The sequence below is a fragment of the Trachypithecus francoisi genome, unplaced genomic scaffold (genome assembly GCF_009764315.1).
Source record: "Trachypithecus francoisi isolate TF-2019V2 unplaced genomic scaffold, Tfra_2.0 Lachesis_group17, whole genome shotgun sequence".
NCBI lineage: Eukaryota > Metazoa > Chordata > Mammalia > Primates > Cercopithecidae > Trachypithecus > Trachypithecus francoisi.
The window spans coordinates 61258916-61269412 of NW_022681462.1; the positions used below are offsets into that span (position 1 = coordinate 61258916).

Consider the following 10497-nt stretch of genomic DNA (forward strand, 5'->3'; position numbering starts at 1 on the left):
TGCCTCCCCTTGCAGCTTTGCTGAGGGCACCTGGCACAGAGAGGAGTACCCTTCCCAGTCTGCTGCCTTGGTTGTGTCAGGTCATGGGGCCTCAGGCAGCAGTCAGGAGGATGAAGGCAGAGTGGCTCCAGGTGTGTGACCAGGGAAAACCATGACCTCCCTGTTGTGGTATGCAGTACTCTTCCTTAAAGCCGAGTGCAGCAGTGGCCAGGCCCAGATTGGCTACGGCTGTGCTCTACCCGATGGTTTCAACCCAACCAAGGCTTTCTGGCTCAGCAGCTCAGGAAGGGAGTGGGAGCTGGGCCTAAGGAATTAGGGATGATACACCAGTTATTTGCTTAATTCAGTGTCTCCCCCCTCCACTCATACTATCAGAATTCTAATTTTGTTTGAGGCTGCAAGAGTGTCCACGCAAAAGACTTACCACCTCAGACACCCTACAGATAGGTGCAGCCACATGACCTTAGTTTGACCAATGGCATATAAGCAGAAGTCTCTGGGTGGGGCTTCCTCGGAAGCTTTTAAAAGGCAGCTCCTTTTCTGATCTGGAGTAGTGGACCTGGTATCTGGAGCTGCTTCGGCTGACTTGCCACTACGAGGCTGGACGCCATGGGCTGAGGCTAAGAGCTCTGTGGTGGTGGAGGAAGGCGCCACCTGGGTACTCTGTGACTTTGAGAGCAGCTTCACCAGCCGTGGACGGACTACCTGGGACTTCTTGGTATGTGAGCAACATAAACTTCTATTTGGTGAAGCCATTGTGGCTGGATTTCTTTTACAGCTGAAAGTAATCCTCAAACTCGGGACCTCAGAAAGTTTCTGGTCTGGAAATGGGAAGGTCCAGGCAGGAAAGCGGTCCCCAGGAATTAAAGGAGAAGGAGAAAGGCTTTTATTTATCTGTTTTGTTTTTTTTATATATATAATTATTATTATTAAATTTATGTTTTGAATTACTATTCCACTCTATAATCTTTAGTGTATTACCTGTTTCCCAAGGGATTAAGTTTATATTCCTCAGACCAATATTCAAGGCTCTCTAAAACTTAGCCCCAAACCAATTTTCTGGGTCTGTTGCCTTTTACACCATTCCCTGGAGCAAGAGTGACCCTTCTCTCCTGGATACACGTTACACACTCCCACCCTGATCTTCATTTGTGTGAGGTATCCCACCTGATTTCTACCTGTTTGGACTTACCTAGCCTTATGAGCTCGTCTTTCAAGAAGACTTCCTCTATCACCCTGGGCTCCAGGGAGCTCTTCTATGATCTCATTTATAGCTGAGGTCTGTATACTGATAGCTGCTTTACATTTTCATGTGTGTTAAAGTCATCTCACCAGCAAGGTTGTGAGATCCTCCCAAGGCAGGATCTTGGGAGCAGGGTAACATGGAAAGAACATGTGCTCTGGGATGTCTCGGTTAAGTCTAACCTCTCTGAACCTCGGTACCCTTGGCTGTGAAGCGGAGATGATATACATTTCTACCTGCAGGGTTTTGGTGATGATAGCCTCCTTAGGGACTTAGGGTGCATGCCATATTAGCATTGGTGCTGAAGAGGCGCTTGTACATTGGCTTGTTACCCGGCTGGTAACTGCTTAGCTGGGCCTTTTTCCTATCCTTTGCCACCCTCTCTTTTCTGATTTTCTGCTTTGCATTTGAACCAGAAGATCTGTTTTAAGTTTGGGGAGTGACCATGAGTAGTTCTCATTTTCCTAGAGGGCAGATCTAAGGCTAGTGGCTTCAGTATTCAAACACAATAGGGAAGAGTAGACTTCATGCCTGTGGCTAAAGATGTGGGATGAGATGCTCACTTAACTGCTCAGGGGAGTTTACTTTCTCTGAAGATTAAGAAAACGGAATGTATTTAAGTCTAGTTTTACCTGGCAACAGATGGATGGATTAAATGACCTCATAGCACTTGTGTTTTTTTGGTTTGTGCACGTGTGTGTGTGTGTTATAAATGCCCAGTTCTGTCTGCTCTAAGAAGGTAAATAGGTGCTTAAACATTTTGCTATCCTTATCTCCATCTCTCTCACCTCAACCCCATGGGGCAGAAACCCAGATCAAATATAATCGGAAGAAGTGACCCACACCACAATGGCCCATCCTTGAAAGTTTAATGAGAAATGATACTTTTATCACTTCCAAATTAAGTGCCTGTCACATGCAGCTGTCAGTGGGGATGGATATATGGAGCCGGGTGGGAAATGAGAAGTCACCATGGACTTAAACAGCATGATAATGTGTACTGACATTGAAGTCCCAAGGCATTTTTTCACGTGATTTTACTGAGAGTCGCTCAAGAGCCGATGAGACAGAAACTTATTCTCATGTCCCTCTTAAGGCAGAGCCCTATGCCAGAGGAGAGAAGGGGTCAATAAAGACTTGATTAATTGCACAGCTGTGTCTAGCCTCGTCCGTTTGCCACATTATCACTAAAGTGTCCTGTGGCACAGCCAGCCATCGTGGGGGGGCTGCTGGGCTCAGAACAGCTGACAGTCTGCAAGGAGTGTTTGTGTGTTGAAGGGCTGAGGGGCTGGTGACTGGGGGAGTTGAACCCCTTTTCTTTGTTGCGGACCTGCGGGGCAGCTTCCCTTTGTGCCTGACCGTGAGCCCTCTGGTGTTCCAAGTCTGTTCCTTTGGGTTGTTGTGTGTTTGAGGGGCTGTGAACCTCTCTACTGTGGACACCTGTATGCTTGTTTGGAATCTCTGTGTCAGTGTATTTGTTCCTTGGTTAGCTTTCCTGCATGTTTGTGAGTCTGTGTGCTTGGATTACTAGGTGGGTACAGGGGTGGGGGTATGTGCCAACTTTTTTTTTTTTTCCTATGTCCAGCTTTCCAATAGAGTAGAATTAATGACGTCCTCTGGGTCTAATCAGGCATTTAATTCCGCCTTCCTTATGTCCCCTAGGGGTATGCCCTTATTTTGCCACCTGCCTCATCCAGGGGACACACAGCTCAGTGATAGGGATACCCCTTGTCCACCAGGTTCAGCTAGGCCTGTGCCAGGCTCCCTGGAGCTTCGCTGCCTCTCCTTTTTAACCATATGCTGTCTGAAGGCCAGCTGTGTACAAGTCTGCTCAGGCCCAGTGCTAAATGAGGCCTGGCCAGTGGCCTGGTGATGGTATCCTGCCATGTTGGCACAGCTGGAGGGAGATTGGGAGTCTTGGCTCCCGTATTAGTTTCCTGTGGCTGCTGTACCAAACTGCCACAAACTTAATGACTTAAAATAACACAGACTTATTTTCTTACAGTTCTGGAGGTCAGGAGCCTAACATGGGGCGGCAGGGCTGGGCTCCCTCCAGAGGCTCTAGCAGAGAATCCTTCTATTGCCTTTTCTGGTTTCTAGAGGCTTCCCACATTCCCTGACCCACAGCCCCGAGTCATTCCGGCCCCTGCTTCCATGGTCACATCTCCTTTCTGACTCACACCCTCCTGCCTCCCTTTTACAAGGGCCCTTGTGACTACCATGCGCTGACCTGGATAATCTGGGATCATTTCCCCACTGCAAGGTCCTTAACGCAATCACATCTCAGCCTCTTTTGCCATATGAAGTATTCATGGGGATAAGGACATGGACATCTTTGCAGAAGATGGGGGCGGGGGCCACTCCCAAGCCGATCACAGGCTTCCCACCCCTCAGAGGTCTATGAACACGAGCAGATGTGCTAAAACCCAAGGCAGCTTGGTCATGATCTACTTCTAGGGTTCTGGAAAGGTGTTCTAAACACTCCTTCCCTGCAGATATCTCCCTGACCTGCTAACATCTGATATCTTCCTCTTGGGATAAAGCATCGTGTCCACAGTGAGAACTCAGGCTCTGTATAAGGGGGCATGAACATGTTTCTTCACTCTCAGGTGTAAATGAGTGACAGCAGGGCCCTTCCTAAGAGTGGATTCTGACTGAGCAGAGGCACAAAGTGAACAAATGAGGTGCCCGGGAGGCTGGGATCATGCACTGATAACACTCTAGCATGGCAGGGGCGAGGGTTCCCAGTGGTGGAGAGAGCAAAAGCACTTGGAAGTATGACCAGAAAGTTTTAATCAAACAGAGCAAAATGGCCGCGATGCAGAACAGGTAGTGCTTGGTGAAGAGAAAGAAGACCATCTCCTTGGTGACATAGATGATATGAATGAAGATGAAGCAGTACAGGAACATGGCAAACTGGTTCTGGGGCAGCAGGAGGTTCTGGAGGCCTCCTGAAAACTGTGGGGGAGAGAAGACAGTGGAGATGGTGATGCCACTGTTGGCGCCAGGCAGATCTAGGTTCAGTCCTGCTCTGTCCCTGCCTGTATGTGACCTCAGGTCATCATCTTCACCTAAGGAAGGAGTAATAGTGCCCATTTCCAAAATCATGAGGGCTGGGCAAGGTGGCTCATACCTATAATCCCAGTACTTGGGGAGGCCAAGGTGGGAGGATTGCTTGAAGCCAGGAGTTTGAGACCAGCCTGGGCAATGTAGTGAGACCCCTGTCTCTATAAAAAAATTTAAAAATTAGCCAAATGTGGTGATGTGTGCCTATAGTCCCAGCTACTGGGAGGCTGAGGTGGAAGGATCACTTGAGCCCAAGAGTTCAGGGTTATGGTGAGCTAAGCTCATGCCACTAACTTCAGCCTGGGTGAGACAGCAAGATCCTGTTTCTAAAAAAATAATAAATAAATAAAAGATCACAAGGAGGAAAACTGAGATAATGAAACATTCCTAGTCAGGCAACTAGCACATAGAAGGAACTCATCATTTTTTACTTTTTGAGCTGCTCTTATCCCTCCTGACTGGGGCACCAGGCCACCACCTTCCTTTCTCTTTACGGTCTGTACTGCCCATTGGAGCCACACATGTGGGCCTTCTCTCTCTGAGTCCAAGAGCCTCACATCTGGATCTTGGGTCTTGGGAGTGTTCTCTCACAGTGCCCTGACATTCAACCTAGTTTCCTGGACAGTGGCCCAATAACACGGTGTCCCTTGCATATAAATGACTGTTTCCGACTCCCTGGGTCCTGACACATATCACGTGCATCAGTCCATGGTCCTTCCATCCAGAGTTTGGTCTTTCCTGGAGGCAGGTGCTGAGAGATTGGTGATGGGGTCTTCCTAAACCCTCAGAATATTTGGGCTGGGGGAAAGCAGCTTGAGTTGTCTGGCTAATTCTGCCTGCGGGTTGCTCTTTTCTTGAATCTATATAATTGGGGCCCCACAGTCTTCATTTTAACTGTAGAAAGTGTCAATGTATAAGTAAGGCAAAAGCTGACACTATTTTGATCCATAGTTAAGAGGGCATAACCCATGCATTATTTTAAAAAATATTTGTAAAAATCATGCCATATTTTTGGAAAGCACCAGGTGGCAGGGACCAAGATGCCCTAAACTAGCTAGAAACACACTCAGAGGTATTTCAATTCAATAAACTCTGTCTGTCCATCTATTTACCCTCCCAGAAAAAGAGAAGAGGGGAAGCTTCAACATCAAGTCAACTCTCCAATTTTTAGTAAATGCACAAAAAGTAAACACTTTTGTAAACTATCGCCAAAGGCTGGGGGATGGGGACACATCACTATTGAAACAGCTACATAAAATGTGAGGGCAACTAGACCAAACTGAGGGGGCAGAAAATGACTCTGGTGATGCTGCCTCTAAAATGAATAGCTAGGAAAGCTGGAGACCAGAGAAAGCAATCCAGTGTTCTAATGGGAGTGGAGGGCGGGGCTGACCCGACGGTTCTCTGCAGGCTCAGTATGGCTCTGGATCCCTGGACTTTGCCACCTCTCTGCAGTCTGTGCGTGTTTCAGTCTGAAATGCTGATAGGTGATCATTATGACTTCCATTAAAAAAATGTGCTTGTGAAACCCTTTAGACTTTTCAAAATACTTTCAATGTTCTATTTTTTGAGCAAAAGAGAGAGAGATAGAGATAGGACTATATACCAAAGATTTTCATCTCATCCAGGGAGGAGAAAGATTGTCAAACTAAAAAGGGGGGAAAATAAATATGGTTAGAAGGAGACACAGGCCAAAGGCATAGTTACAATATCATATCTGCTTTAAATAGTTTCAGGCTCCACTTTGTGACAGATTTTATCCCAGGCTACTGAGAAAAGTCACAAGTTTGGAAATGGAACTTAGAATTCAAAAATATTAGGAAGTGCACTAAAGTCTAAGCAATAGGCAAATCTTTTCTAGACTTTTCAAAAAGGGGGTGGGAGCAAGCTTACCAAACTGGGATTTAAATTCTGGAAATCCCAGTTTGGTAAGCTTGACTGAGTTCGGTGAAATCATTTCATGTATAATGAAGCAGGTGTTTTGTGAACAGAAAAAAAAATAATTGTTTAGGAAGCCAGCATGTGTTCATTGAGAACAAATGATGAAAAACCAACCTTACTTTCTTAAAAAAACAAAAACAAAAATGGGACTAGTCAATTGGGGAAATGCTATAGGTAATACAATATCTTTATTTTGGGAAACCATTTGACAGTGCGTCTCTGTTTTTGGGATAAGGTGGAGAAATGTTAGCAGGATAAAATGTAACTCAAGGGTGATGATGAATGGAACATTGCCAACCTATAGAGAGACATTTAGTGGTATTTACTTTAGGTCATATCCTCCTCAACAATTACAGCAATGACTGACTTGGATAAAGGCAGAAGGCACGGTGCTCAGAACTGAGGATGACTCAGAGCTGGGAAGCACAGCTAATACATCACATCCCAATAAAACTGAAAAATGAGAAATGTATGTTGTTGCATTTGGGTCAAGAAGTGAATTGCATGAGTATATAAAAATGGTAATAGCTAACATTTATTGAGTGCTTACTTAATGTGCTGGGCTAATTGCAAAGTGCCTTGCATGTGTTCTCTTATTGAATCCTCACAACAACCCTATGAAGTAGGTTCTACTTCATGGATGAGCAAGCCAAAGCTAAAAGAAATCAGTCATTTGCCCAGCGTCAGGGAGTTTATACCTGTATTTTTTTTTTTTTTTTTTTTGAGACGGAGACTCGCTCTGTCGCCCAGGCTGCAGTGCAGTGGCCGGATCTCAGCTCACTGCAAGCTCCACCTCCCAGGTTTACGCCATTCTCCTGCCTCAGCCTCCCAAGTAGCTGGGACTACAGGCGCCGCCACCACGCCCGGGTAGTTTTTTGTATTTTTTTTAGTAGAGACGGGATTTCACCGTGTTAGCCAGGATGGTCTCGATCTCCTGACCTCGTGATCCGTGCGTCTCGGCCTCCCAAAGTGCTGGGATTACAGGCTTGAGCCACCGTGCCCGGCCTATACCTGGTATTTTAACCCAGGACATTCTGACTTTAAAGCCCAGGAAACACTGCTTTAAACATCTTCCACTATTGAATGCTTACAATAGCCTAACCACTGTGCTAAGCTTTTCACATCCCATTTAATCTCAAGTCGGGCATTCTTATCCCTATTTAATACAGATTAGGGAAGAGTGGTGTACTTCTTGTGAAAAGATGGCTGTTTCAGTTGACTAGAAGGCAGTATGATCCAACAGAATAAACATAGCCCTGATCCGGGAGGTGATGGTTCTGTCAAAATCCACTGGCCAGGCTGCAGTGGGGATTCTGGGTCTAGCCTCCAGGCACCAAATTTTAAGAGATGCAGAGAGGACTTGTGAGCGGTGGAAGAGGGAGGAAACGTTGAAGACTTTTCCTTGAAGCTACCAAAAATGCTGTTGGGTGGGCGATGTGGTTCTGGGGCCCCTCCCAGCCTCAGCTCTCCTTAGAGAATCACATCTCAGTTCCCCGTGGAAGCTCTGTTTAACAGAGCTGGCCAGGTAGAGTAGCGAGCTTTAAGGCAGTGAGCCGACATCTCTGGAAGTGAGCCAAGGCAGAGAGGGCTGGAGACCGCCCATGTGGACGCTCAGCCCTTTTCAGCCGAGATCCAGGATCTGCAGGGTGGGATGCCGTGCAGACCAGGGAAGGTGGGCGCCTGCTTCAGGCCCCACGGGACCGCAGCTCCAGGCCTCCCTCCTCCCAGTGCCCCGTTCCTTGTCACCCACCAGGCGGGGCGCTGCCTCTTGCTGCAGCTGCTCCATCACCACCTCGTGCTGCCGCTGCCGCTGCAGCTGCCCCATCACCACCTCATGCTGCCGCTGCCGCTCGTTCTCCTCATGCAGGTACTTGAGCCGTGTGAGCTCGAACTCCATGCGCACCTTCTCCAGCTCCATCTCGGGATTGCGCTCAGTCCCAGGGGCCGGGGGCAGCTGTGCGGGTTTGGGTCCGTCGCCTGCCTGGCCTTTGGTGGCAGGGCAGGACTTGGGGGACAGCGATTTAAGCGGCCCTTGGCAGCCTCCGTCCTCATAAGCTTCCATCTCTTCCAAGTAGTCAGAGGAGGAGTCTGGCTTCTGGGACTCTGCCTCCTGGGGCAGGGGAAGCAGGGAGGGGGGAGGTACTGTGAGGAGTCAGGATGGGGCTGTCCCCGACCCCATGGAACTCCCACAGCCCCAGGCCACAGTGGACTGGGGTGTTTGAACTGAAAAGATCTAGGCTGAATTCTTATTAGAAGTGTTCTTACCCAGAGTTGTCAGGACCTGAGGGTCAAGAAGGTGAAGGCAAACTAGCACCAAGTAATGGTGCCCTAAAGTTGCAAGTGGAGGCACTGCAAGTTGAGTAGATGGATGTCCATTTTCCTAGTAATTTTTCAGATCACCAAAGAGGCAACTTCCGGGCCCATCCTCAACTCGACCTGACTTTGAGACCAGTCAGAGGGAGAAAGAAACCTAGGGTCTGAGTTGACAGAACCTAAATATTTGGGGACGAGGAAGAGGGCTATTGCGGGGAGCCAGGTCCTATCCACCCAGCAAGGGAAGGGCCCCAAGTGGGGAGGTAGATGGAGGAGACCAAAGCCATCTTCATGTGACTTCACAATCTTATGGAGGGCTACCTGGTCCCTGGTGACAGCTGGGTGCCAGTTACAGGGGTGGGGTACATGTCACCTGATGTTCTTGGCAGCTGTCTGGAACCTCAAAGTACTCAGCTCCTATCATGTGTTCCTACAGTATTCTTGCTCCCCCTGATGGAATAGGCGGGGTCAGTGAGACACAGCAGCCCCCTTACCAGACAAGCCCTTGGCTTCTCTTCAGACTTGGAGTCACCAGGCACCGTCTTGGGGAAGGTCGGGCAGCTTTCTCCTGCACCCCGGGCTTCCATCATCTCCCTGTCCTCTGCTGCCATCTAGAAAACCAGAACGCTGCCAGGTGGGGTTGCTGACATTTGGCCTCACCAGATTCCACAGCCTGGCCGCCATCACAATCCTGTGTCCTCATAATAACCTACATTCTACAAGTTGCTAGGGCCCCTTTGGTGGAGGGCGTGACACCTTTGAGGTGCTAACATGCTAATATTAAGAACTGCAGGATGGGCCTTTCCTGCTCATAAGGATTGCTTTGAAAACTAGAGTTCCACCTTGTGAAACTCAGAATTCCACCATTTGAAATCTGTTCCCTTGGGTTCCTTTTTTAAATGAAGATTGTGTTGGGATACGTCTCAGCTCCATAAACCCTGTTATGGGCTAAACCAGGTCCCCTTCTTTTCCCAAAATTCCTATGTTGAAGTCCTAAATCCCAGCCCCCAATACCTCAGAATGTGACCTTATTTGGAGACAGGGTCTTTATAGAGGTGATTAAGTGAAATTGAGATCATTAGGGTGGGATCCTAATCCAGTATGACTGGTGTCCTTGTAAGAAGATGATGATGTGAAGACAAGGGAGAAAATGGCCATCTACAAACCAAGGAGAGACGCATTGTATTAGGGTTCTCCAAAGAAACAGAACATAAAATGACATTTATTACACAGAATTGGCTCATGCAATTATGGAGGCTGAGGAGTTTTATGATCTCCTATCTGCAAGCTGGTGGCCCTGGAAAGTGGGTGGTATAAATTCCAGTGAGTGCAAAGGTCTGAGAATCAGGAGCACTGATGGTGGAAGTCCCAGTCCAAGGGCAGGAGGAGACTGACGGATCACCTTATGTAGTCAGGCAATTGAATTGAGAGCACCAATTCAACCAGCAGTCTGCCTTATTCTATTTATGCCCTCCATGGATTGGATGAAGCCCACCCACATTGAGGAGGGCAGACTGCTTTTACTCAGTCCACCAATTCAAATGTTAATCTCTTCCAGAAACACCCGGAAATAACATTTAATCAAAGATCTGGCCATCCAATGGCTCAGTGACATCGACACATAAAATTAACCATCACAGACCTGGAACAGATCATTCTCTCCCAGTACTCAGAAGGAACCAACCCTGCTGGCACCTTGATTTCTGATGTTGAGTCTCCAAGATTGTGAGAAAATAAATTTCTGTCACTTACACCAACCAGTCTGTGGTTCTTTGTTACAGCAAACTTAGGACACTAATACAACCTGTCATTCATACTCCCATGTGGGTAGAATGGAGGGCTGGGGAATATATTTTGTCATCTTCCATTTTGTGAAAACAGCAGCAAAACATCTTTGGTAGCTGAAAGCAGGATTGCAATATGGAAAGATAAAG

The 10497-nt window shown here is 47.6% G+C and overlaps 1 protein-coding gene across 1 annotated transcript; it reads right to left on the reverse strand.

Annotated features, from left to right (window-relative positions):
- Window positions 1–222: 222 nt before the first annotated feature.
- TMEM247 (transmembrane protein 247) lies at window positions 223–9216 on the reverse strand. Its single transcript, XM_033176737.1, has 4 exons — window positions 9058–9216; window positions 8001–8360; window positions 3954–4201; window positions 223–304 (listed from the first exon to the last, which is right to left on the reverse strand). The coding sequence occupies exons 1-4, from the start codon at window positions 9172–9174 to the stop codon at window positions 223–225; spliced, it is 807 nt and encodes a 268-aa protein (XP_033032628.1). The 5' UTR covers window positions 9175–9216.
- Between the last annotated feature and the right edge of the window lie 1281 nt (window positions 9217–10497).